At 40.4% G+C, this 27,610-nt stretch overlaps 2 protein-coding genes across 6 annotated transcripts in view; one reads left to right on the top strand and one right to left on the bottom strand.

Moving 5' to 3' along the window:
- Positions 1-24,315, top strand: part of PPT1 (palmitoyl-protein thioesterase 1) — a 25,128-nt gene extending 813 nt beyond the window's left edge. The window contains exons 2-9 of one of the 2 annotated variants that reach the window (XM_079113722.1): positions 3,603-3,712; positions 3,933-4,060; positions 4,390-4,460; positions 6,931-7,033; positions 17,846-17,936; positions 18,749-18,847; positions 20,208-20,279; positions 22,034-24,315. In XM_079113722.1, coding sequence (XP_078969848.1) covers positions 3,603-3,712; positions 3,933-4,060; positions 4,390-4,460; positions 6,931-7,033; positions 17,846-17,936; positions 18,749-18,847; positions 20,208-20,279; positions 22,034-22,156 — 797 coding nt within the window. In that variant the 3' untranslated portion in view covers positions 22,157-24,315. The remainder of the gene's footprint in view (positions 1-3,602; positions 3,713-3,932; positions 4,061-4,389; positions 4,461-6,930; positions 7,034-17,845; positions 17,937-18,748; positions 18,848-20,207; positions 20,280-22,033) is intronic. The other variant, XM_079113723.1, reaches the window with a different exon arrangement.
- Positions 23,543-27,610, bottom strand: part of CAP1 (cyclase associated actin cytoskeleton regulatory protein 1) — a 26,163-nt gene continuing 22,095 nt past the window's right edge. For all 4 annotated transcript variants that reach the window (XM_079113475.1, XM_079113473.1, XM_079113476.1 and 1 more), the window contains exons 9-13: positions 26,175-26,356; positions 25,876-25,999; positions 25,644-25,726; positions 25,177-25,320; positions 23,543-24,716 (exon numbers count right to left, since the gene is read on the bottom strand). In XM_079113475.1, the coding sequence (XP_078969601.1) occupies positions 24,633-24,716; positions 25,177-25,320; positions 25,644-25,726; positions 25,876-25,999; positions 26,175-26,356 (617 nt within the window). In that variant the 3' untranslated portion in view covers positions 23,543-24,632. The remainder of the gene's footprint in view (positions 24,717-25,176; positions 25,321-25,643; positions 25,727-25,875; positions 26,000-26,174; positions 26,357-27,610) is intronic.

Below are 27,610 nucleotides of genomic sequence, written 5' to 3'. Positions count from 1 at the left end.
AGATCCTGAGGCAGAATTATGTCCAGTATGTGCAAGGAACAGCATTCAGATGAGTGTGGCTGGAACTGAGTGAGCAAGGGGACTTTGGCTAGAGTGAGATGCTTTTGGACATATGGGTGATATGATCTGACTTATACTTTAACTGAAGTTACTCTATTGAGAGAAGACTTGGGCTTATGCATAGTTGCAGGGAAACAAGTTAAGCTATTATTGCAGTAACTTAAAAGATGATGGTGGATTGGAGCAATTTAGTAACAGTAGAGATGCTGGAAGTGTTCAAAGTACGGGTCTGTTTTGAAGATGGAACCTTTGGGATTTAGATTTGACATAAGAGAGAAAGAAAGGGGTCAGAGATTAACACAAACTTGGCCAGAACAACTGGAAGGATAAAGTTGTCTCCCTGCCCTCCACCCCAGTACTGGGGATTGAACCAAGGGGCATTTAACCACAGAGCAATATCCTCAGCTCTTTCTTCTTTTTCTTTTTTATTTTGAGACAGGGTCTCACTAAGTTGCTTAGGGTCTTGATGAGTTGCTGAGTTGCCAAGGCTGGTTTTGAACTTGTGATCCTCCTGCCTTGGCCTACTGAGCGGCTGGGATTACAGGAATATGCCACCACACCCAGCTAAAGTTGTCATTTCACCGAGGTGGGGGAGCCTGTAGGTTGAGGATGGGGAACAATCAAGAATCTGGTTTTGAGCCAGGGGAGGTGGTACACACCTGTGATCCCAGTGACTTGGGAGACTGAGGCAGGAGGATCTTGAGTTCAAAGCCAGCCTCAGCAACAGTGGGGCGCTAAAGCAACTCAGTGAGAACCTGACTCTAAATAAAATACAAAAAAGGACTGGGGATGTAACTCAGTGGTTGAGTGCCCCTGAGTTCAATTCCCAGTACCCCCCCCCCAAAAAAAAAATCTGTTTTGGACTTATCTAAATGTGAGATCCTTGTTATACAACCAGGAGATGTTATGGAGGCATATGAGTATTGAGTGGAGGTGAGGGATATTGATTGGAGATTTCATTTGGGAGCCTTCAGCGTCTGACTGGCATTTAAATCCTTGAAACTGTGTGAGATCACTTAGGGAGTGAGTGTAGGCAGGATACTGAACCCTGAAACACTGAAGCCTTTGTGGGTAGAGGAGATGAGGGGGAACTAGCAAAGGAGACAAGGTAGAAGAAGTCAGGACAGTGCAGTGTTCCAGAAAGTGAAGAAAATGTTTCAAGACGAAGGGAGTAGTCAACTGTATCACATGTTGTTGATTGAAACTGTAAGTATGATCAGGGCTGGAATTGGTTATTGTATTTAACAGTGTGAAGATCATTCATGATCTTGACAAAGACAGTTTTGGGGGAATGGATTAAAAATACATTCAGAAAGGAATTAGAGTAGGCAAACAGACTGTTTCAGGCTAGAAGCTACTACAGTGAGGTTAAAAGAAGACACAAGATACACCCTCCCTCTCTTCCAGTGCTTGCATTCAGTCCACTGGGAGGCAATTTAGTAGCCAATAGTAACAGTTCAGTGTGATGAATGTTGCTGGGAGAGAAATAGATTCTCCAGGCCATAGTTTTTCTTCTTTAAACTAGTTCTTAAGTTTCTTCTAAGATTGAAAGTGGAATGATTAAGTGCAAAATGGGAAATAACCTCAGTCCACTTCTCTATTCAGTTTTCTTTGGTTCTTAGTTTTGGATCCTTAATGGGAAGAGAAACAAGTCTGGGACTAGGATGAGTCAGGAAGCAGCTAGAACGCAAATTTAAGGAAGCTCTTGCTTTCAAGTTTGTACAAGTTCAGGGTCAGCTCGTTCAAGGTGAGAGTGAGCACCCCCTTAAATTTTGTGTTAGGTGCTTCACTTGCCTTACTCTGATCTTGACTCTGTAGAGAAATCTTTGTCTCTTTTCACCCAAAATGTTCCCTATGGTAAGGAAGGGGGAATATGTACCTCTGCTTAGTTTTCAATTGTAAATTTAGTGTCTCAATTATATCGTACAGGCTTTTGAAGTGTGTTATTTGATAAACAGATGCAATGCAAAAAAATATTCTTTTAATTTTTTATTAAGGTGAAATTCATATAACATAAAGTTAACCATTTAAAAGTATAGCACTCAATGGTATTTAATGTATTCACAGTGTCATACAAATGCCACTTCTCTCTAGTTTCAAAATTTTTCAACATGCCAGCCATTAAGTAATTATTTCACTTCCCCTTCTACCACAACCGATAACCTACAGCCTGCTTTCTGTCTCTATGGAGTTGCCTATTCTGGATACAGTGTATAAAAGGAATCACAGGATGTGTGACCTTTGTGTTGGGCTTATTTTATTTAGCATAATGTATTTGAGGTTCATTTAAGTTGTAGCATATGTCAATACTTTATTCCTTTTTATGACTGAATAATATTCCATCAAATGAATATTCCAGTCTGTGTGTGTTGGTGCACCCCTGTAATCCCAGCAGTTTGGGAGGCTGAGGCAGGAGGATTGCAAGTTCACAGCCAGCCTCAGCAACTTAGCAAGGCCCAAAGCAATTAAGTGAGACCCTGCCTCAAAAAATGAAAAGGGCTAGGGATGTGATGCAGTGGGCTAGTGCCCTGTGTTTAATCCCTGGTGCCTCCCCCTCAAAAAAGAATATGCATAGATGGACATTTGGCTTGTTTCCACCTTTTGACTATTACCAATAACCCTACTGTAAACATTTGTATGCAAGTTTCTGTATCAATGTATGTTTTCATTTCTCTTGGGTATATATTTAGGAGTTGGAATTGCTGGGTCATTTGGTAATTGTATGTTTATGTTTTTGAGAGATTGCCAAACTTTTTCACAAGTGGCTTTATTATTACATTTCCACCAGTAGTGTACGAGAGTTCCTATTTCTCTATATCCTTGACAACACTTACTTTACATTTTTTAAAAAAGTTGTTATTAAAGCAATCTAGATGAGTATGAAGTTGTACTTCATTGTTGTTTTGATTTGAATTTCCTTAATGATCAATGATGTCTGTTGTTGCCCATTTTAATATCTTATTTGGAGAAATGTCTGAGTCCTTTCCTGTGTGTGTGTGTGTGTGTGTGTGTGTGTGTGTGTGTGTGTGTGTGTTTATAGTACTAGGGATTGAACCCATGACTGCTCTATCACTGAGCTACATCCCCTGCCCTTTTTTTTTTTTTTTTTTTTTTTTTTGTAAACAAATGGGATACATGTTGTTTCTCTGTTTGTACATGGCGTAAAGGCATACCATTTGTGTAATCATAAATTTACATAGTCCCCTGCCCTTTTTATTTTTTATTTTAAAACAAGTTCTTGCTAAATTGCTGAGGCTGTCCTTGAGCTTGTGATCTTCCTGCCTCAGCGTCCTGAAGTTGCTGGGATTACAACCATGTTGCCACCATGCCTGGCCTTTTCCCATTTTAAAAATTACATTGTTTTATTTTAAAGATTCATTATATATTCTGGACATCCAACTTAGATAGATGTCTTGCAAATATTTCTTCCCATTCTGTATGTTTCCTTTTCATATTCTTGATAATGCCCTTTGAGGCACAAAAGTTTTAAAAAATGAATTGATTTTGATTCATGAGTTTCCATCATTGTTTTTGTTGGCTAGGAGACAGCTGTTGTAATCCCTTAAGCATGGGTGCTATTAAAAAAATGGTTGAGAAGAAAATACCTGGAATTTACGTCTTATCTTTAGAGATTGGAAAGACCATGATAGAGGTAAGGCCCTTTGCTGCTCTCTTCCTTCAGTGTTTGCTGACTGATTTCGTGGAATGTGGTGTTAGAATGCTTCACGTTGCATTTTCAGCATCAAATTGTACAAGAACACCTCCACTCTGGATGGCTGGTGTGAAGTTGCCAACTTGAGATCACCTCTTGGAGAAGGTGCTGGTGGTTGCTTCAGTCCCATCCTTTCACTTGTCTGTGACTCCTCTTTTAGGATGTGGAGAACAGCTTCTTCTTGAATGTCAATTCCCAAGTAACGACAGTATGCCAGATTCTTGCTAAAGATCCTAAACTGCAGCAAGGCTACAATGCTATGGGATTCTCCCAGGGAGGCCAATTTCTGTAAGTCCCTCTCTGTTATGTATTGCTACTTTTGTGGAATTGATTTTTTTCTTTTATTCAGATAAATCACTCCCTCTAATTCTTTTGGGATCCTTCCCTATCTTAGAAGGAAAATTATTCTGAAATGTTGCCATGTAAGAACATGGGAACCTAATTTACTTTCTATTAAAAAAAAAAAAAAAAAAGATTTGTATTTAACCCTGGTACAGGAAAGTCTAATAACAGTTTTGGGTGGGGCACAGTGTAGCTTAATCTGTTGATGCTGACTGTTGATGATACATTTTCTTCTGCCAGCATTGATAACCCCCCCCCATATTTTTTACCCCCAGGAGGGCAGTGGCTCAGAGATGCCCATCACCTCCCATGATCAATCTGATCTCAGTTGGGGGACAACATCAAGGTAACTTTGACTGCTTTATTTCCTTCTTTCTCTGCTCTAACCCACATGACCACTTGGTTTTAAAAAAAATCTAGCAGCTCTATTTGCGCAATAAGTCAGCCATCCTTGTAAAATCTTGTTTTTGTGGCATGTGACAAACTAGCCAGCACTGGTGAGGAAATAGGAAGAGACTTAGGATCCAGAGCCCAGTTATACAGGTGAACCACTAGGTTGCCATTTATTGCTCTCTGATTTAACCGATGTGACGTGCAGGTGAGAAGGTTGCAGCCACATGGCAAGTGGCAGTTAAGAAGTTAGGAAAATATAGTGACTTTTCTTGTTTTCTTGTTTTCTGACTTTGATGCTGTGCTATTAAATTTGGGCTTAAGCAAAAAAAAAAAAAAAAATGTATAAGTTTTTTTTTGGTTATAAATTTAACAGTAGAGATTAAAACCTTTGAAAAATATCAGGTTAGAATTAATATTTTGGGGGAAGGATATGACTTTGGAATAGAATTTTATCTCTGTTCTGATGGATGTAGCTGTTAGTTGGTATAGTACAGGAACAGGAGAGTTCTTCATGTACTCAGAAAAGCTGGACTCACCACATTAAATGTTACTCATGGGCACGTCAATGTATCTTAGGTTCCTTTCACAGATGGGGTAAACTAAATAAGGCTTTTTTCACCTTCTGGGAATTTTTCAGAGAATGAAGTAAAATGGTAGGTAGTAAAATACTTTTCAAAAGTATAAGAATTACACACACACAAGTTGGTAAAAACATTTTTATCATTCATTCAACAAATATTTATGGAGGGGCTCTGGAGTCAAGCCACCTGTGCCAGACTCCTTGTTGTAGCCAGTGTTGTGTGACCTTGGACAAGGTGTGCAACCTCTGTTTTCTCTCTGTGATATGGGGCAAAAAGGATGTGTATTCCAGAGGGTCACGGGGAAGATTAATTATTATTAACACAGTTGCCCCTCTGGATCCATGGGCTCCAGATCTGTGAATCCAAACAACTGTGGATTGGAAATACTTGGGAAAAAAATTGCATCTGTACTGTACATGTACAGAATTTTTTCTTGTCATTTTTCTCTAAACAATATAACAACTATTTGCATAGCATTTACATCATTTTATGTATTATAAGTAATCTATAAATTGAGATGATTTATAGTCTATAGGGAATCTAGGAACATAACTTGGTGTTATAGGGTGTGCTTAGTATGCAAGACCTTGGGTTCCTTTTCTAGCACTCCCCCAAACCTTTTTTAAAATAAAATATATGGGAGAATATATATAAGGTTATATGCAAATACTACACAGTTTTATAAATGGGACATAAACATCCATGGATTTTGGTGTCCTCAGGAGAGTCCTGGAAGCAGTTCCCCATGGATACCAAGGAATGATTATATATGCTTTAGAACTAAGCTTGGTACTTAAAAAAGTTATTGGTGGCTGTGCACAGGGGCATACACACCTGTAATCCCAGCAGCTTGGGAGACTGAGGCAGGAAGATGGTAAATAGAAGGCCAGCCTCAGCAACTTAGCAAGGCCCTAAGCAACTTAGTGAGACTCTGTCTCAAAATAAAAAATAAAAAGGGCAGGAGATGTGGCTCAGTGGTAACTTGCCCCTGGTTAAATCCCCAGTACCTTTTCCCTCCAAAAAAAGTTTTGATGAAGATGCTGATGATAAAAGTATAACTGGAGGAGGGAAAGAGAATGGGAACAGGCACCACTTCAGATAGTGGATGGTGGATAGTTGATATCTGTAAGTTAAGACCTGAGAGATGCAAATGAGTCTAGCCCTGTGGTGGAGTGCAGAAGCAGCACACCCTCCAGGGCAGAGCAGGTGCAGAGGTCTTTAGGCCAGAGAGGGTGTGGGAGTGTGCATTCATCAGCCTTTTATCACTATTATCAAAATAACTGACAAGAACAACTTAGAGAAGGAAAAGTTTATTTTGGCTCATAGTTTCAGAAGTCTCAGTCCATGGTTGGCTGACTCTCAGGCAGAAACATCTTGGCAGAATGGCATGGCAAAGGAATACTGCTCAGCTCATGGCAGCTAGAGAGCAGAAACAGACAGGAAGGGGTATTGGCCATGCCCTTGATGACCTGGTTCCTCCAGTCTTGCCCCCCTGCCTGTTGTTACTACCAAGTTGTCTTATTCAAATTATCAATCCATCACATAGATTAATCTACCGATGAAGTCAGAGCCCTTATGATCCAGTCTTTTCACCTCGGAACATTGCTGTATTGCCTAACACATGAGATTTGTGGTGGGCGGGGTGCATTTCAGATCCAATTCATAAGAGCACCAGGATGAACCTGGTTATACTATTAGTTCTTGGTGCCTCACTTTTTTGAGGGATAAATTAATGAGATTAAGGTCTGGCCTTTGTTTATTTTTCTTCTCCCAGTGCCTTGCACATATTAGATCCAGGACAAGATTGTTGAAGGAATAGATATTTATCTTTTGCTGTTGTAGGTGTTTTTGGACTCCCTCGGTGCCCAGGAGAGAGCTCTCACATCTGTGACTTGATCAGAAAAACACTGAATGCTGGGGCTTACTCCAAAGCTGTTCAAGAACGGTATGAGCTGTGTTTTTTTTTTTTTTTTTTAAAGCTGTGCTGGGGAATTGAACCTAGGGCCTTATGCATGCTAGTTAGATGCTATACTATTGAACTACATCTCCAGCTCCCAAGAGATATTCTATTTCTGCACTATCTGTACTGCTTTACTGTAAACCTAAAATTGCTCTAACAGTGATATTAATTTTAACAAAAGAAAGAAAAGGCATTTTGCTATGTAGGAAGAATATAATTTGAACACATAAATCTCCACCTGTCATAAGCAAAACAGTGTTTAAAAAGTACTAAAGCCAAGGAATTAACTATTAATATTTGGAGGATAGATTGTTTGTCAGCAGGGAGGGGTTAGCCACTCCCCAACTATTCAAATGTGTTTGATTGTTTAAAAATATACAGAATCACTTTGGGAGTGCATTTTTGTTCCATAGTTTACACACTTAATTATACATCAGAATTGCTGGGAAATTCACTAAAAATGGATTCCAGGGGCTCTATTCTTAGAAATTCTGATCCAGAAGGTCTGGAGAATTCTAGGTTTGGGATCAGCTAACATGGTTATGGTATCTGTCCTGTGGGTTTTCCTAGTGTATCATTCTTGTCAAATAACAATTCTTCAATACAATACATCCTGGAAGCCATCTTCTAAGGTAGCCTTGTGACTGACTCACAGATACAAACACCCTACAGGTGACTTTCTTCCTTTCCTACCCATTGGCTGCATACCAGACACAAAGCTGTCCTAGGCCAACAGTTCCACCTGATGGTGAGTGCAGGAAGCTGCACCTCCTCTTTTAACCCTTCTAGCAACTCAGACCATGCCAAGCTTTACCCTATACCTGGTTTGACTAGTGATAGCGTGGTTGTTCATGTGCTGCATGTTCTCTGCTCTCATTGGATGTGTATGACCTCTTTAAATGTCACTCTTACTTCTTTACTCTTTATTCTTCTAACTCTTGACCAGATGTCTTGGAAAAAAACATCTTTTCTTTCTTTCTTTTGTGAATTAAAATATAACCACTGGCAACCAGAATTATGTTAGTGATGATAAATGAACAATTGAAGGGTGGTGAGAAGTGACACCTAAATACTGATTGAAATGATAGATTGATGTATTATCTTCACTTTCTCCTTAAACTTTAGTAGCAGAAGAATAAAAGGGATAAACCCACAAAGTCAAAGGAGAATAGGAGAGGAGATAAGAGATAATAAAAGATGTAAATATGTTTTTAAAAGAGAAAGCAGATGAATGAGAGAACTATTTTAACAGAACAGAAAAACTTGAAACCTTCAGGCCTGTAGAGGGGTAACTGACAAAGAGGAGCAGACTCATCTTCTATAGCTCCAGAAGGCTCAGGAATTAGAGCTAAAAGTTCATTTGAAGGTGGAGGTAAGTGGGTAGTGCTGAAAACGGGGCTTTTTATTGAAAATCTCTGGACTCCTCAATTCCCTTAAATGTACATCCAAATGACTACTCTTCGCCCACCCTAACAGAAGAAGCAAACTTTTATTTTCTGGAGCAACTTAACTGGAGAAGCTCCAGACTTTGAGACACAAGCACAGGATGGAGGTGCAATGCCATACTGAAAACCCATCCCCTCCCCAGCCCACTCCCAGAATGATGGCAGCCAGCCAAGATTACCTACTAGGCAGAATTTGGTTGACACCTATTTAGAAGAACTGACTTAAAGAAAAGATGTACAAGTTCATGTTTGGGAATCCAGCAAGACAGGCATCCCCACCCCTGCCCATTTCTGTACACTTAGGTGTAGATAAGCTCTGCTCTTACACAAAGAGCTCCTGTCAGCCCTGACATGCCTCATTAAATGTGAGCATTGACTCAAAGGCCCTGGCCAGACATCCCAGAGGAAAACTTCCAACGTGAAGGACAGGCCCATACAAACAAAAATTTAAATGGAACTCAGAAAAAATGGATGACAATTGAAGGACCAGAAGAAATCTTAAAACCCAAACAAAAAAACCTATACAGTTGGCTCTGAATTCCATGGGTTCCACATCCATGGATTCATCTAACCTCAAGTAAAAATATTCGGGGAAAAAAATGTGTCTGTACTGAACACGTACAGGCTTTTTTTCCTTGTCATTTTTCTTGAAACAATACAGCATGACAATTATTTACATCGCATTTACATTACACTAGGTATAATATAGGTTATAAGTAGTGTAGAACGATATAAAGTGTATGGGAGGGTGTGCATAGATTATACTATTTTATGTGAGAGATTTGAACATCCTCAGATTTTGGGATTTGTGGTAGGTCTTAGAACCAATCACCCACAGATACTGTTGGATAACCATAATTATTATCTTCAGAGAGACTACATCTATGATATTAGAACAGAATGTGAATAAAATCAACAGAGTAAGATGAAACTCTTAGAAATCAAAAATATAATAACCAGAAAAAAGGTATGGGGGGCTGGGGAGATAGCTCAGTCAGCAGTGTGCTTGCGTTGCAAGCACGAGTCCCTGGGTTCGATCCCCAGCACCGCAAAAAAAAAAAAAAAAAAAAAAAAGGGGGGGGGAGAAAAAAAAAGGTATGGGAAAAGTTGAGGAAATCTTATAGAAATTAGAACAAAAATTCAGAGGTGGAGAAAAGGGGAGAACAGATACAATTAAGAGAAGCAGTTTAGGAAATCTAGTATCTGACTAATGTGAGTTTCAAAAAGAAAACAGAAGACAAGGTAGATTAGAGTTATTATTATTAGTATTACTTTAGTTGTAGATGGACACGATACCTTTATTTTATTTATTTATTTTTATGCATTGCAGAGGGTTGAACAGTGCCTCATACATACTAGGCAAGCACTCCAACACTGAGCTACAATCCCAGTCCCAGATTTGTAATTTTTGAGCAAGTAATACTAGACAGTTTGCTAGACTGGCAACCAAGCCATCAGTGCATGGGTCTTTGGGGACATTAAAAATCCAAACTATAGCACACACCAAGTGTATTTCTGTAAAATCTCAGAACACGGGGTGGGGGTAAAGAGTAGATCCCACTGAGGCTGCACAGGGGGAGTCAGAATCCTGATGGCAGCACATGCCTAATAGCAAAACTACTGACCAGAAGGTAATGGTGCAGATCTGTGCCATCTGAGGGAAGATGACTTCTAGCCTACAATTCTGTATACTAACCCCCAAGTGGTACTCACATGAGGGAAAATAAGGATATTTTCAGACACACAAAAAAGGGGAAAATGATCCTCCAGGGGTGGATGAAGAGCCTCAGTTCTACTGCCAAGTAGTTATAAGGCCCCCGGGCATCTTTGAGCCTCATTTCCTTCTATGTCCATGAAGTTAGTACTCTCCTGTGGGACTATAGTGAGAATTAAACAAACTGGATGTAAAACATTTAGTGCAGTCCTCAGTTCATATTAAGTGGGCAAGATTTTGTTATCACTGGTGGTGCTGTGTTCAAAATATTTATTTAATTTAGTTTTCTCTTTCCTTTATAGGCATTGTAGTGTTTTTGTTTTCTCTTTTATTTATTTATTTTTTCAGTACTGAGGGTTGAATCCAGGGGTGCTCTGCCACCAAGCTACATCTTTTTATTTATGTGTTTATTTTTATTTTGAGACAAGGTCTAACCCAGGCCAGCCTTGAACATGTGATCTTCCTACCTCAGTGTCCATTAGCCTGGGATTACAGGCATGCACCACTGCACTTGGCTTGTTTTCTCTAACTTTTAATTGCAGTTATAAAGTATTTTGTTCATGATTTCATCAATATTGAGTTATCGCTATTTGCAGTATTGTAGGTTTCATGGATACCATAGAGAATAAGACATTTGGGGTCCCTGCTCTCATGAAGTAGCATACTAGTGGGGAAAGGGGCAAACGGATGCACTAAATAACCTCCAGCAGGGATAAAGCCATGACAAAGAAACAGGATGTTGTGATGCAGAGTAATGGAGGGAGTACTTACTTTGGACAGAATCAGTCTTTGAGGAAAAGATCTGGAATCTGGAATATGAAGGATGAGATGGAAGGAGCCTGGGAGAAGTTAAGAAAAGAAGGAGCAGGCAGAGGAACAGCTGGCAGTGGCACTGAGGCTGGGACAAGTTTAGCTTTATCTAGGCCAAGGTAACTAGAGTTTAGTGCAAGATGGGAAAAGTTGGACAGAAAAGCAGAGGCTACATCATGCAAGGACTTGTAGGCCACATAAGGTGTTGAGATTTTATTCTGAACAGCATGGAAAGCCATTAGGAGGTTTCAAACAGACATTATCATGGCCTGATTTTTGTTTTTGGAAGGTCTTCACTGCTTTGTGGATTGTAAGGGGGTTAAAGGAAAAATAGGAAACCAGCTAGGGGGCTGTTGCAGCAATCTAGGTGAGAGTGGCTTGGACACAGGTCCACACAGGTGGTGACAGGGAGAGGGAGAGAAGAGGAATGACTCGAAATGTTTTATAACATTGTAGATGAATTGGACTTGTGAGCTAAAAGAGCTGTTTCCATGGGAAGCATTCTGAGTTCTCAGCAGCTCATATTTAGATTAACTTTAGGCCATTTTTCTAATTTTGTGGAATTGTTTGCTTTTTCTTTGTAAAAATGTCTTTGTATGGGTAAAATATCATTTTAACAGATGACCAGTATGAGAGCTAAAGAGGCAAGTAGCTAAAGTTCAGTGGTGGGAAAGGGGATGGTGAGAGCTGAAGATAACAAAAAGAAACAGTTCTTGCTGCAGAATTGTCCAAGGGTGCCGTTTGTATTAGGGAGGATCCTGATTAGCAGAAAGGAACCAAATCAAACCAAAGTAAGTTTAAAAAAGAAATTTATAACATTTTGATTCCCAAGGCCTCAGAAGTCCTAAAATTAGGAAATGGGAGCCATCAGGAGCCAAGGTGTCTCTCTCCAGCTGTTACTCTTAGTTCTTTTAATCACTGCATCTTTTTCCATGCCTTGTAGACCACCTTGTATTACCCACGTGGTGAAAGGTGCCCTTGTGCAGCTTCCACGTGTTTAATCTTCTGGTTAGGAGATTACCTTAGCCTGATGCTAGAATCTCTCTTTCTTTTTTGCAGTACTGGGGATTGAGCCCAGGGTGCTTTACCACCTAGCTATCTTCTCAACCCTTTTTATTTTGAAACAGGGTCTCACTACATTGCCCAGGCTGACCTCAAACTTGTGATTCTCCTGCCTCAGCTTCTCTCATTGCTGGGATTATAAGTGTGTGCCATTGTGCTTAGCTGAAGCTAGAATCTCCTAGTCCCAATATAGATCCTTCGAGAAGGGCCATGTCCAACCTCAGATCCAGTCCCCACCTCTGCTGTCATTGCCTGCCTAAAACCCAAGAAGTGGGACCTATGTACTAACCCTCCCCACCCTATAACTAGTGGGTGGGGCTGGAAAAGCACAGTTCTCAAACAAGGGAGAATTGTTTTTAGGTAGAAACCCCAAAAGATGTCTTCTACACTTTTCAGATAGTTTAAACTTAGCAAAGCAAACATGATATCCTGAAACACTCAGTAATTAGTAGGAAGCATTTTTCAAGCCCTAGCCTTGGCTGGGCCTGGCGGGGGGCTGTGAGAACTGATGTGAGCAAAACGGCTGTCTCCTTCCTAGATGTGAACTCTGCCCTTTCATTTTGCAGATGTTTTCAGCCCTTCCTAGCCTCCTCCTTCCTCCAGTTTTTTCTTGTCATTTCTGTACTGCCTTCCTATCCCCTCCCCATTGTTGCCCTGGCCTTCGTCTTGCCTTTCATCCTCTAGAGCCAGCTCAGAGGAAACTAGAGCTTTTACATACCTTTTTTGTGTGTGTGTGCGCTGGGGATTGAATCCAGGGCTTCATACATGCTAAGCACATGCTTTATCATTGAGCTACAACCCTTGTTCAAGCTTTCACAACTAATGAGTTTTCACTGGGCCCTGGCTCCAGCCTGTGTACCAGGTGCTTGGCAGGGCTTGCAACCCTCCCTGCCCTCATGGGCTCTTTCAAAGTGCTTTTCCTCAGTTGTTGAATTTTCTCTATATTGTTGTGCTCAACTAGTTAACTTGCCACTTCTTTTTCTGAAAATATTCTATTTATTAAACAATAATAGTATTGCTGGGTGTGGTGGTGCACACCTTGTAATTGCAGCAGCCTGGGAGGCTGAGACAGGAGGATCATGAGTTCAAAGCCAGCCTCAGCAATGTGGAGGTGTTAAGCATCTGAGACCCTGTCTCTAAATGAAATACAAAATAGGGCTGGGGATGTGGCTCAGTGGTTGAGTGCCCCTGAGTTCAATCCCCGGTACCCACGCCCCCCCCCCCAAAAAAAAATAATAACAGCATTGCTGAGCATCATGGCTCTTGACTATAATCCCAGCTACTCAAGAGGCAAAGGCAGGAGGTTTCTATCAGATATTAATTGGCTAATTTGGGGACAGTTACCTCTCTGCCTTGGTTTCATCATCTGTAAAAGAGGAAAATAATTGTACCCCACGTGTTGTAGAGAAGATTAAATGAAGTAATACATGTAGTGTGCTTAGAACAGTACCTGAAAACATTCCCTGTACGCCAGCTGCTGTTATGACAATGATTGTTAGCATGTGCAATTTAAACTTTAGTCAGTATTGCTAAAATGGTTGCACAAATATGAGAGTTCCTGTTTTTACTGTTCTTTTTAAAAAATATCTTCAAGTTATTGATGGACCTTTATTTATTTATATGTAGTGCTGAGGACTGAACCCAGTGCCTCACACATGCTAGGCAAATGCTCTACTGCTGAGCTACAACCCAAGCCCTCACTGATCTTACTAATTTTTGATCCTATGTCTTTTAAATTTTTGCCAATGTACATGGAGTGGTTACTATCCTGATCTGCAAGTCTTTGAATGTCCCTCAGGTTGAACATCTGTTCATGTTTATTGGTCACCCTGGTTTCTCTTCCTGTGAATTGCCTATTTGTTGTAGCCTTTGCCCATTTTCCTGTTGGGTGGTTTGTCTTTTTTTTTTTTTTATTGATTTGTACATATATACACACTTTTTCTTTTAAATTATTAAGACTTTGGGAATTCTGTGGCATCTTTTAATTTTGTTTATGGTGCCTTTTGGTGCAGCAGGCTTTTGTGTTTTTTGTATTTTGTGCTGCTGGGAATTGAACCCAGGGCCTCATGCATGCTAAGCACATACTCTGCCACTAACCTATAACTTCAGCCCCAGGTTTTTTTTAAAAACAGCTTTACTAAGATATAATTAAAATATTTACCATTTCCCCATTTAAAGTATATGTTGTTTTTTGATGTTACATTTTTTATTTTTTAAAGTCATGATAAAATAGATATAACCTAAGATTTGCCTTTTAATCTTTCTTTCTTTTTGAGTGGGTGGGGGGATAGGGTTTTGCTTTGTTGCCCAGGATGGTCTCAGACTCACAATCCTCATGCTTCAGCCTTCCTAGTAGCAGGATTACAGTGGGATCACAGTGGTGTGTGTTGCAACACTGCAACTGGTTCTATTTTTACCATTTTTAGTGGCATTAATTCCACTCACACTTGTACAGCCATCAACCAGTACAGCAGTTTTTAGTCAAATTTAATCATCTTATGATTGATGTATAAAGTTATTTTTCTATTCCATAATTTCCTCTAAGTCTTTTGAATTTTTGTTTCTCACTCTCATGCTTTTTGTCTACCTGTGTGTTCTGTTTGAGTCTGTTTTGGGGTTGTTCTGTTTCATTTGTTTGTTTAGCAACAAACCTCATTACCACACCATTTTAGTTACGATAGCAACTTTTATTTAACTCTTCAAGTCTTGACTGTTCTTGGGCTTTTATTGTTTCATCTAAATTTTAGAGTTAGTTTATCAGATTCCACCAAAAGTCTTAAGGGTGCTGGAGCATACACATAACTTAGTGGTAGAGTGCCTGCCTAGTTTCCACAAGGCCCTTGGTTTGATTTTGAGTACCAAAGAATTTTTAAAAAATTTTTAAGTTGTAGATGGACATGATACTTTTTTTTATTTTTATGTGGTGCTGAGGATTGAACCCCGTGCCTCACATGAGCTAGGCAAGCGCTCTACCACTGAGCTACAACCCCAGCCCCAGTACCACAGAAGTAAAAGACAAACAAACAAAACCCAAAACTCATCTTAGGATTTCAGTTGGATTTCCTTGGAGAGTTTTGATGTCAACTCAACACATTTTCCTGTGCATTTTGCTCTCCCTCCTTCAGGCCTTTACCTGTCAAGCTGTGCCTTTGAGCAGCATGTCTCCATGTAAACCACATCTGTACTGATAGCTCAACTCAGCATAGGGGAGAGGAAGAGCAAAAGAGAATGACGACTAATCTAATATCACTGACTTGTATTGAATTTATACCCTGGGTAGACATAGCACTAGAGCTTTCCATATCTTGTTTAACTTTTATAGACTCAGACAGGTACAATAACTGTGATTTCAGCCCAAGTCTGTGGGACATCTGCTGGTACTGTCTACATCCTATATACAGAAGAGAGTGGTGAAGAGCAGGACCTCTGGAGCTAGACTGCCTGCGTCTCTGCTCTGGCTCTGTGCTTACCAGCAGTCTGATCTTGGGCGGGTTCCTTAATCACTCTAAGTATCATTGACTCATTTGAAAACATAGGGATAGTAATGGAATCTGCTTCATGGAATTTATAAGAGGATTAAATAGGTTAATATAGCTAAAGTGCTTAGAATAGGCCTGGTATGTTATACAAGTATTACTGTTATCTCTAAGCCACATGGTTAGAGCAGGTGTCAGGTGACAAAGACTTGTCTTGCAGGCTGTGGCCTGTGTTTGAGAAGTTTGGCCTGGGGCGCTCTTTTCCTGCCCCTTGAGTAGGGTGCATTGGCAAGAGTGTGGACTCAATGGTTCAAGATCTTATCTTTTTTTAAAAATTAAATTAATTTATTTAATATGTATTTTTTAGTTGTAGATAACAATACCTTTTTGTTTTTATGTGGTTGCTGAAGATTGAACCCAGTGCCTCACATGTGCTAGGCAAGCGCTCTACTACTAACCCTAACCCAGCCCCTCAAGCTCTTAACTTCATTCACTACAGCTATGTAGCTTGTTATTTGGCCTCTCTGAATCTGTTCCTTCAGTGGTACAATGAGATGAGAAGAGTACAAATCTGTATTCTTTTTCCATCTGCTTTTTGCATTTGGAACCTCTACCTCCTTGGTGCCCTACCTTCTGAGCACCTGCATTTCCTAGTCATCCTCAGCCTTCCCTTCACTCTGTGTACACCAGGATTTATTTATTATTATTATTTTTGGTACCAGGGATTGAACCCAGGGGTGCTTAATCACTGAGCCACACATACCTAGCCCCTTTTAATTTTTTTGAGACAGGGTCTTGCTAAGTTGCTAAGGCTGGCTTTGAACTTGTGATCCTCCTGCCTCAGCCTCCTTAGCTGCTGGGATTATAGGGATATGCCTATGCACCTGGTTACTCCAGGATTCTTACAAAACAAAATGTCCTTGTCTTCTTCCTGATACCCCTTCTTGGCTCTGTTTCCTTTTCATGAAAAAGGTGACCTACGGCTACCATCCTTACTCTTTCTTTCATCCTTAACCATCAGGCCTCACCTACTGCAACGTGGCCTGGCAAGATCCAGAGACCTTTGTGTTCATTCCCTTATAGTGTTTGAGTTAGGCATGGCTGACCACCTTTCTGAGAGGTGCCCACCCACTTTTTTTTTTTTTTTGTGGTACTGGGGATTGAATTCAGGAACTTGCTCATCATGCTAGGCAAGTGCTCTGCCACTGAGCTACATTACCAGTCCCTTTTTAAATTTCGACACAGGGTCTCACAAAGTTGCCCATGTCATTCTCAAACTTGTAGTCTTCCTGCCTTAGTCTCCAAAATCACTGGATCGTTTTTCCACCCACTCTTTTTTTTTTTTTTTTTTTTGCAGTACTGGGGATCAAACTCAGGGCCTTGTGCTTGTGAGGCAAGCACTTTACCAACTGAGTTATCTCCCCAGCCCTCCACCCACTCTTGAAGCTGCCTCTCCCCCTTGTTCTTCTAACTATGCTGGCCTCCCTTAAGTTTTAACCCTCTTTCAGTGGCAACTTCTTTCAGAATTTGTCTGACATCCTTGCATCAGTCCATTTCATTCAGCAAATTCTTACTACCAAGCATGTCTTGTATGCCAGGGAGCTTACAGTTCTGTAGGGGAGAAACAGGACCACCTTTCCCACATATAAGAAATAGCAATACTACAGCTTTTAAATGACAAGACCAGTATAATAGTATTTTATAAATGTTCAGAGTTCATTTAATTTTTTAAAATCAGTGAAACCATTTAAAAGATACTAAATAAATTTATAAACAGATTATAGAATATCATTCTGACTACTACTACTGACAGCCTCAATGGGATGTGTTAGCAGTCCATCCCAGTGTGAGGGCAAGATGAATGAAGAGAGAGACTGGATGGAGAGGAAGAGGCAGAGGTAGTGATGTTTGAGCTGTCTTGCAGAATGAGGACACAAAGGACAGCAAGGGAGGTGGGTCTGTGGGAGGGGACAGCATATGCCACCATGACTGGAAGGCCTGTGTGATAAAAGTTTAATACTATAGTAGAATCAAATATTGATGAACTCTTTTCCTAAATCTTTTGGATTTTCTGTACCATGCTGAATATCCCATCCTTGTCTCAGCAAGATGTCTTGTTGATGAACTGTCCTGTAGGTAGAAGTCTTGTCTTCTCTACTAGAGGATAAGGCCTGAGAATGGAGGCTCTAGTCTTGTCCTTTTGAAGCCTCTTGGTGGCTTTTATCCTGGAACATGCCTGAGGCATGCTGACAGGCAGCTTAGTTACCTTTTTTCCTTTTTCTCCATGTAGTCTTGTGCAAGCAGAATACTGGCATGATCCCATAAAGGAGGATGTGTACCGCAACCACAGCATCTTCTTGGCAGATATAAATCAAGAGCGGGTAAGAACCCAGCTGGGCTCCCAGTTTGGCATTCCTTTTTCTCTTTGGGGCATCAGAAGCAAATTAGCAGTGATCATTTACCCAAACCTTCCTGGGCAGAACCCAGAAACCAGAAGTTGTTTTTTTGTTTTGTTTTTTGTTTTTTTGGAGAGAGTTGTACAATGCAGTTTCTTTTAGGGAGACTGGAATTCATTCGGCTTTCCTCCCCAATGGCTTTTCCCTTTGGTCAGTAGGTTGCTGCCTGGGCTAAGTGGAAATTTACAGCTGTTGTCTTCTTGAGGGAACCTTCCTGGTAGGGCCTTTTGGAGCAGATTTTCTCAGACAAGAGATTTACTTAGTAGACGTACTGCAGAGGGCACTAAGTGTGCCCCAGACATGAGCATGGTTTTGGAGGTTCTGGTAAACTGGGTGGTTATATTTTTATTAAGCTTATGTGAGGGTTTTTGTTGTTTTAAATAGAAAATCTGAAGGGGAAAATAACAGAAAAGAACACAGAATAGTATAGCAGAACCACCCAGAATTTTGTTTTATTTTGCCTTGGTTTTCTCTGGCTAGAATACTTAACCTATGGGACTGATGTCTGTAGAGTGTGGATAGATTCATGGTAATACCATGTTTGGTGGCATGAGTCAGATAGGAGGTAAGAAAAGACCACTTAGGGCATAATCTAGGCAGGAAGCTGGAAAAGCAGCCCATGCTTGTGGGGAAGAAACTGTTGCTCAGGGCCAGGAAGACAGAGCACTGAAAGGCCTTAATCCCTCTGTTGGAAAGTGATGGTAATGATCCTGAGGTGTCGCTGGCCTTTCTTCCAGAGTGTCAACGAGTCCTACAAAAAAAACCTCATGGCCCTGAAGAAATTTGTGATGGTGAAATTCCTCAATGATTCCATTGTGGACCCTGTAGACTCTGAGGTGAGATACTACTTAGGCTAGAGCATGACAGGAGACTGAGCTTCAGTGGTGCTGAAACACAGCTGCCTACTGAGCAAAAACCTTCAGTCTTTTCCACTTACCTTAGTTATTGTTTTGTTTTGTTTCTTTTTTTTTGTTCTTGGGATTAAGGGCCTTGTGCTTGCTAGGTAAGCACTCTACCTACCTTTGTATAGAGCAGTGTTTCTGAGTTCCACAAATGATCTCAGAATTGGTTGTAATCCTGAGTTACATCCCAAAATTTTATGTAGAAGTATGTGATTACATTCTCTGGAAAAGGTCTATAATTTTAGATTTCAAATATATGACCCCAAAAAGGTTCAGTCACTAGTCCAGGCTGTAAATTCCTAAACATGGTCTTGATTTGGCTTTGACCTCTTTCTAGCTTCATCTCCCTTCATTACCATTTCATTTACTTTTTTGATCAAACCATATTGTAGTACTTGAAGTGCCCAGAACTTTGCATGAGTTTTTTCCCCTCTTGCATGCATTTGCTCATGCTTTTTCATCTCTAGAATGTCCTTCCCTGGCTTCTCTACCTGACAAACTTATTTATCTGTCAAGCCAAATGCAAATGTTACTTCCTCTAGGAAGTTGTCCCTGTTGCCAGCAGAATTTGCTCCCTTTTTTATGTCATCAACATCCTCTAATAAAGCCCTCCTAACATTGCGTCAGACCATCAGTTGGTGGCAAAGTGTGGCCTGTAGGACCAAATCCAGCCTGCCAGTTTTGAATGGCCTGTGAGCTAAGAACTTTTACATATTTAATTTGTTGGGAGAAAAAAATCAAAAGAATATTTTATGTGAAAATGACATGAAAGTCAAATTTCCATATCCATAAATGGAGTTTCACTGGAACACAGCTGTTATCTGTATATTATCTGTGACTGCTTTTGTGTTAAAATGACAGCAGTGTGTAGTTCCAACCACATAGCCCTAAAACATTTTTAGATCTAACCTTTATAGAAAAATTCACCTACCCTTTGCCAAACAATAATTTGTCTCTGTTCCTTGCCAGACTGGGAGTGTCTTAGAAAAAGGGATCATATATTCACCCTTGAGTGGCTAGAGTTTAGCACAGGGATTTTCAAGGTTGGTATACGATAAAGTAGGGAAACAAATTCTGGGGAGATGGAAAGCTCTTTGGCAAGATTAACTCATCCCTCAGGATTGACCTTTAAAACAAAGTGTCCCCTTACCCATTTTTCCTTCTTGCTAGCTACATATAATTTTATGATGTTCAGTTCATTGATAGACTTAGTTATTAGCCAGTTTCAAATGAATTTGGCAGTGTATGCTGGGTATTGGATCTGACCTTTTTTTTCCTCCCTCTTCTCTTGCAGTGGTTTGGATTTTACAGAAGTGGCCAAGCCAAGGAAACCATTCCCCTACAGGAGACCACTCTGTACATACAGGTAACTGGGAGGGAGAGATCATCTTTCATCTCTGGTTCCTAAAGCTCCTGAGTTCTCTGGCACTAGAGCCTTCTTCTGCTCTGCCTAAGGAGCCACCTGACTCCTGTCTGATGTGGACAAGGCTTTGTAGGTTGATTGTTGCACTAGCTTCTCAGGCACTGGCTTATCAAAATTCACTATGTCATAAGGTAAGATCTGTCTCATGGTTTTCAAGAGAAACATCATTGCTAAGGCTTTCCTTTTGAAGAAAAGATTTGGAACTGGCTTCCTTTGTGAGGTGGGTTTTGATACGAAATCCAAGAAGCCTCCATAGAAATGAAAACAGAACAGAGGGGTACTTTACAATCACAGATGTAGAAGTCCTGTTTTTAAGTTAGACATCAGGGAACTAGGGATACAGATCAGAGTACATGCTTATGTAGCATGTACAAGGCTGTGGTTTTGATCCCCAGCACTAAAAAAAAAAAAAAAAATCAATAAATTTGGCATTAACAAAGAGAGCTCCTCCAGCAGGTCAAGCAGGTGTAGAGTTGTGAATTTTGTTTAGCAGTAGGTTCTGTTTCTTAAGCAAAACCTGCAATACTTCACATCATTATGGGCCTGCTGCACACTAAAGCATTTATATTGGAGGCAGACTCTCATGAATGCATAGTCACCATCTACTAGAATTCCTCCACTTTTCAGAGGCCATTTTAAAAATCCTCTTGTCTTTTCTCTTGCATTTGGTGTCCCAGCCTGGGTACAATAAAAGAAAGGGAAGCTAGGATCTGGTGAGTTTTGGAAATTTCTTCCTGAGAAATCCAGTCTGATGGTAGCCACAGCAGAAGCACCATTTTAGTCCTGCCATAACTGCTCATCTTCTCAGCCAGAGGTGATCATGTGTGATTACATTTGCAACTACAGGATGTCCAAGTGTCCCAGACTTGTTATTCAAGAATTGGGTATGTTTAGCCAGGCCACCTATAATCCCAGCAACTCCAGAGGCCAAGGCAGGAGGATCACAAGTTCAAAGCCAGCCTCAGCAACTTATTGAGGCCCTAAGCAACTTAGCAAGACCCTTTCTCAAATAAAAAATAAAAAGGGGCTGGGGATGTGGCCCAGTGGCTAAGTGCCCCTGGGTTCAATCGCCAATACTCATCCCCCCAAAAAGGAATTTGGTATTTTATTTTAAAACATCTAGCTTATTTTCCCCTTTCTTTGGCTCAGTCCCATTTCTCTATGGCATTTTGAGGCGGTTTTGTTCACTTATAGGTGGAAACCTGCAGATAAAACTTTTCTGAAAAATTAAATATAGGGAGGGGCTCAGTAACATGCGTGAGACTCTGGGTTAGAAGAGTAGAAATCCAGCACCACTGGGGTGGTGTGTGTGGGGGAGTGCAGAATATAACTATAGAACAATTTCAATTGCACATACATTTTTAATGCTTAGTAACACTGATGGAGGTATTCTTTTGGACATTTTAAAATAGTACACAGGGTTGGGGATATAGCTCAGTTGGTAGAGTGCTTGCCTAGCATGCACAAGGGCCTGGGTTCAATCCCCAGCACCACCAACCCCTCCCCTGCAAAAAAAAAAAAAAAAAAAAAAAAAAAAAAAAAAAAAAAAATCAGAACTGTATAATAGTACACCTTTATTCTAAGACTAAGAGGGGAAAAATGCATTTTGAGAATATATAACAAGTGAACATTCTGTCACTTTACTGTTTTATTTAAACCTTTCATTAAGTCTCCTGATTATACCTTTCTCTCTGCAGGACCGCCTGGGGCTAAAGGAAATGGACAAAGCTGGACAGTTGGTGTTTCTGGCTACAAAAGGGGACCATCTTCAACTGTCCGAAGAATGGTTTTATGCCCACATCATACCCTTCCTTAAATGAAGCCACTGCAGTTCACAACAGAGCTCAGGGAGCCCCTAGCTCTCCCAAAATACATGGAAACAGTTTTCTTCATGCCCAACCCTGAGCTCAGATCCAGCTTGCAACTAATCCTTCTCTTGTTATCATCTAACATGCCCTACTTGGAATGATCTAAGATCAGAATCTTATCCTTTGCTGCCTCCTATCACCATATGGTGTTGAATTCAAGTTTAATTAGTTAATAACCATGGAGATTGTTTTACGACCTTATGATGTGGTCAAGCTCAGTCTTAGGAAAGGGAGTCTGCTGCAGATCAATGCCAGAATTGTGCCAGACACAGGTGAATGAACAAACTAAAACAGTAAAAGATTCTGAGAGCAACATCTAGTCACATTCAAGCAAGTAAAAGGCTGTTATCCAAGCCTGAGGTGCTCATATAACTATTCTGTGTTGCTGGTGGAGATTTAACTAGTGCTTGGAAAAGTATTGCTTGATAGGCTACTTTCCTCTTTCGAGTATGTTGCCTTCTGTGGTATTTAGCAATTACTAGACAGGTTCTACTGGCCTTCCATTTTGCCTTTATAGAATCACTCTGTCTCCTAAGGTAGTGATGAATTAATTGCTTTGCCTTAAAAGAGGGAAGTAGCATCCAATTGGGTTGATTAAAAGAGGAAATTTATACCTTGCATAACTTAAGACAGTGGCAGGGTGGAGTGTGACCATGAAGAAAATAGGACTGGAAACGAAAAACAAGGCAGCTAGTTCTTTCCATTCCATCTATGACTAACCTGACCTTTCCTAAGTGGCCTGGATGCTAATTACTCTATTATTGGCTTTGGCAGAGCATGGGAGGAACAATGAAGAGAGGTAAGGTTTTCTAACTTCCATCCCCCAAATCATCTTTACCAGCATACCCCAAACTGCTACTGAAATGTTCTTTGAGAAAAGGATTTTTTGTTCAACACTTGAAGAATACTCCATATTCCTTCTCCTCTTTGAGATGAACCCACATCAGACTAAGGACTGAGAATTCCTGATGGACAGTAAAGGAAATTAACCATTAACATACCATTTCCTACCTTATTTGAGCATGGAAGTCTTAGCCACCCACTCTATGAAGACCTACTGACACTTTCTGGACAACTTCTGTAGAATGCCAGGCTGCAGAAATGATTAAGATGTTTTTATGAAAGTACCTTGTTTGTGCTGCAGTTTACCTTTTATGAGTTTTCCTTTTCCTCTCTTAAGCCTATTCTTCAAGTGAAAGATAAGAATTAAGGGCAAGAAGTGGGATGTGAAAATTTTATGAGGTTGTCTAAAATAAAGAGTACTTTCTTATCCTTGGTGTTATTTTTCTTTTCAATATTTTTTATATCTCAGTATAGCAAATATCATAGGTAAATAAGCAAGTTTGGTATTAACTTTATTCTATTTTTTTGTATAACTTTAAGTACATAAAGGTTTATTTCCACAGGCCTTAGGAAATGGGTAGAAGTCACAGGACAATCTCTCCTCCCACCAAAAAAAAAAAAAAAAAAAAAAGTTGCATATTTTGGTAAGTGTGTACTGGAGGGGAAAACTGAAATTTACATTAGCAATGCTGTGCAAGATTCTTATATAAATCAAGACCCCAAACCAGCCTGCAGTGGAGGTTTCAGTCCTCTGCTCAGGGGTCTGGACAGGAGCCCTACATTTTTGAGCATGACAGGCAAAAGGAGGCAGCAAAGGTGGATGACAGGCACCTAGCAGGGGAGGAGGAGGAGTGCCCCATTCCTTGGAATGGCGTGGTGTTTTTCTTTTAAAGTTATCTCTGTAGGAAGGTGCTGAGCAGGAATCCCAGAGAAAGAAAGGGTACAAGACCCGTAGCACTGCTACTGCAGCTGGGACTGTAGAACCTACTGTCTCATGATTGAGGCAGACCCAGGATAGAATGCAGAACAAAGGAATGCTTACAGGAAACAAGTTTGCTTGGAATGCTAGATGGCCAGGCCTCAGCTATTGGTCCAATGCAACCCTTGCCTCACTTGTTAACAGTGAAAAATTAGTTTGGTTAGAAGTAGTATCAGGAATCACACCAGCTTCTGCTACCTCCATGCTCCTTGTTAGAAAAAAAATTAACTAGTGTGCACATTCTGATCTGTTAATTCCTGGGACTGTTTTATTCTTCCCAAAGGACTGTGTGTTGGAAGAATAACCTCCAAAAGTTGAAAGCTAAATTGCACCAGTCCAGGTCTACAGTTCCTTAAGAATGGACTGGCAGTGTGGCTGTGCCAATATGGAGAAGCTGCACCTTCCTGCAGAAGATCAACTGACCTGCTATCCCACCCCAAATCTCAGCCTGAGGTATATTTCAGTGAAGGCAGGTAGCTGGGCTTCTCAGAGCAGAGAAGCAGTTTAAGAGCAGAAAGGTAGAGGAAATCTAGAAAAGAACCGTCTTGATAACAGATTTATCCCATGGTGTGAAGGGAGAGGGCAAAGAACCCAGTGGCACTTTGCTTATCCAGCAATTTCTGTCACTGTGGTGACCAACTTCTGCCCATTCCATAGGGTCTTGAATTGCTCAGGGACTGGGAACTCATTCTGCAAATAATGAAGAGATAATAGGTTGAAATCTGGGCTAAAGAACAAGCTGGAGCTAAATCTCACCCTTTTCCCTTGCTTGCTTCCACTGAACCTTAAGAGCAGGGCAGGATAGAGTGAGATAAATTGAAGCCACCCAGCCATGCTGTGTTATATTGTTCAGTGATCTTTGATTTTGGGACAGACTATTAATATGAATGCTTTAAAGTGCTAGCTTCACACAGTGCTGGGACTCTCTCTTTTCTACCCTAAGCTCAACCAAAGAAAGGCAGAAACCACCTCTGTTTAGAGCTCCACTACATGGGACTACCTTGTTTCTGTGTACTTATTCTGGCTGCACTGTTAGGTTTTACCTAGTTGGTGTCCAATGTCCTTTAAGTAGCTTTTTCTAAGTGCAAGAAGTCTTGTTAGGTCCCTTCTGCTTTTATCATTATACTACTAAAGAAATCAAGAAACTTACAAAGTCACCGCCTTCTGTAGGAATGAGAATATTCATCTCAGAAGATTTGGCACTGACTATCTCACAATCCAAGGAATTCTTGCTCAGGTAAGCATGGCAGCCATCTGTTTTGTTAATGGAAATGGTTGGCACTTTACCCATTACCTGCAGAGAAAACCAAGGGAACTGAGTCACAGAAGGGAGGGAAAGACAGTAATAAGGTGTGGGGAAAGTTTTCACTGTTTCATGTGATTCAACAACTACATGACAAGCTCTCAGTGCACAACAGATACTAGATATGGGGGGTGGGTTGGGATGGGTGCTGGAAAGAGCTCCCTTGAAAAGCCAACTCCTCTTCTGCCACATCCAAAGCAGCTCAGCTTACAGACTTTGTAGAATCAGATTCCTACCAAAGCAATATCTGTGGGTCCACTCTCTTTCAATTAATTCCTCAGAGACCAAAAGAAGGAGCCAAGATATCAAGTTACCTGAACTTTGACATCCCTACTATTGATTATCTCCACAATGCCCACCACGTCATCAAATACCAGACCAAGTTTCTTACAGTTATCTAGGAGAAGAAAGGAAGCAGGTCAGCAGTGTAATTTTAAAAGAAAGTAACACATTTCTTAGAATCTTCAGGGATGAGGGTAGGTAAAACAGTTCTAGCCCACTCTGGCTCTACTATAGAACCTACCTACGACAACTACAAAGACTCACCTACTGTAATAGAGTTAATTTTGCCCTTGATTTGCAATGTTGTGTTGACACACTTGTATATGTAAGCGACCTGTTTCAGTTCTGTGTCATCAATCACCAAGTTGGAAACATTCTCCTGATTTTCCTGTTAAAGAGATACTCCAGAATTCTTATCATAAAGCACATACCAACAGTAACAGGTTATCCCAAACTTTTGTTCTTGCAGTGTAAGCCAGAACCCTGCACTCCTATGGCCGAGCTCTGTTAAAAGCCCCTGTCTTCACTCCTCCTTCCCCTACTCCAGGTATTTTTTAACTCACCACTCTCCACTTCTTGCCCTCCAGTTCAAGGAGAGGTGGCTCCTTTGTGGCTGGTTTGGGAGATGGACTGGTTTGGGGTTTAGGTGCAGAAAATGGTTTGGGACCGCTTCGTACTGGGCCACTCTGAGCCTTCAGGGCAGGGTTCTTGTGAGTCTTCATATCATCAGATACGTGTTTCAGGGCTGTAAGAACAACAGCTACCTTGTTCCTGTTCGTCCTACCAGAGCTTTGGGCTGAGGCAATAACCAAACTTTTGCTATCGGAAGTTGAACTGATTCTTAGTAGAAAATTCAAAGCAAAAACTGGAGCTTTTGGGATGTTTTCTTGCAAGCAGTTTTAGAGAAGTACTTTTATAATTTTTCTTCTCCCCCTACATTAAATTACATGGCTTCATTAAAAAAAAAAAATGTTTGTATGTATATAGTTTTAAATTAGCAATACAGGAAGAAAAACATGATAGTAAAGAAAACTTGGTAAAAGGAAAAAAACAAAAAGCCCCTCACCCCTAAATAACCTTCTTCCCCCAATGCCAGTGCCAATCATTGTTGAAAATATCCATTATTTTTTTCTAGTCATATTATTTTTATTTAGCCAAAATCATACACACTATTAACAAAACTGGTCCAACCAATTAATGCTTAATAAAAACTCTGTTAACCTATAGTTCTAAAAATATATATTTTTTAAGATTCTATAATCTCCTTTAGCAGACTGACCCATATCTTACTCCTAAACATGGCTCAAATATTTATTGACTCTATAACCACTTCTGAATCGCTTTTTCAGTTCCACCACTGCTAATAGTTATAGTTTATTTTCAGGGGGTGGGAGGAAGGGAGTACAGGAAAATCATTTTGTGGAGGGGCTTGTAATTGATAAAGAGGACAATTAGATCCAACTTCTTCAGCTGGGCTGAGTCTACCCAGCCTCATAGTGACTGAAAGTGGCTATAGTTTAAATACTAGGTTTTTTTTCCCTTAAAAATTACAAGGCTTTTGGTAGAAGAAAATATAATGGTTACATAATACCCCATGAACAGGATACAGCATAGTTAACTAGCCTTTTCTCTCACTGTTGGATATTTTTGTTGTCACACCATTTTTAGCTATTATAAATTATACTACAAAACTTTTAAAAAACATTTGAGTCAATACCTAGAAAAGGGCTGTACAATTAAGACTTCCACCAGCTGTGCATAAGGCTTTCATATTTTATAACTTTAGGTCAGTCCTGTACAAACTTCCCATGTGACCACTAAGCATCCTCTGAGAAAGCTAGTTCCTGAAATAATGAACTCCCAGAGGGACCATGTGGTACCATGGATAAAGTTCTGGTGAAACTGCCAGTACTGTGTACTTGGCACAAGAAGCTACTCTATATATGCTGTTTAATATTAAGTCACATTCTCATGGGGCAGAGGGCTTCCCCCAACTATT

This window comes from Sciurus vulgaris, assembly GCF_902686455.1.
Source record: "Sciurus vulgaris genome assembly, chromosome: 1".
In the NCBI taxonomy this organism is placed as follows: Eukaryota; Metazoa; Chordata; class Mammalia; order Rodentia; family Sciuridae; genus Sciurus; species Sciurus vulgaris.
Note: the sequence above shows the minus strand (reverse complement) of the source record. Positions and strands in the feature narration are given on the sequence as shown.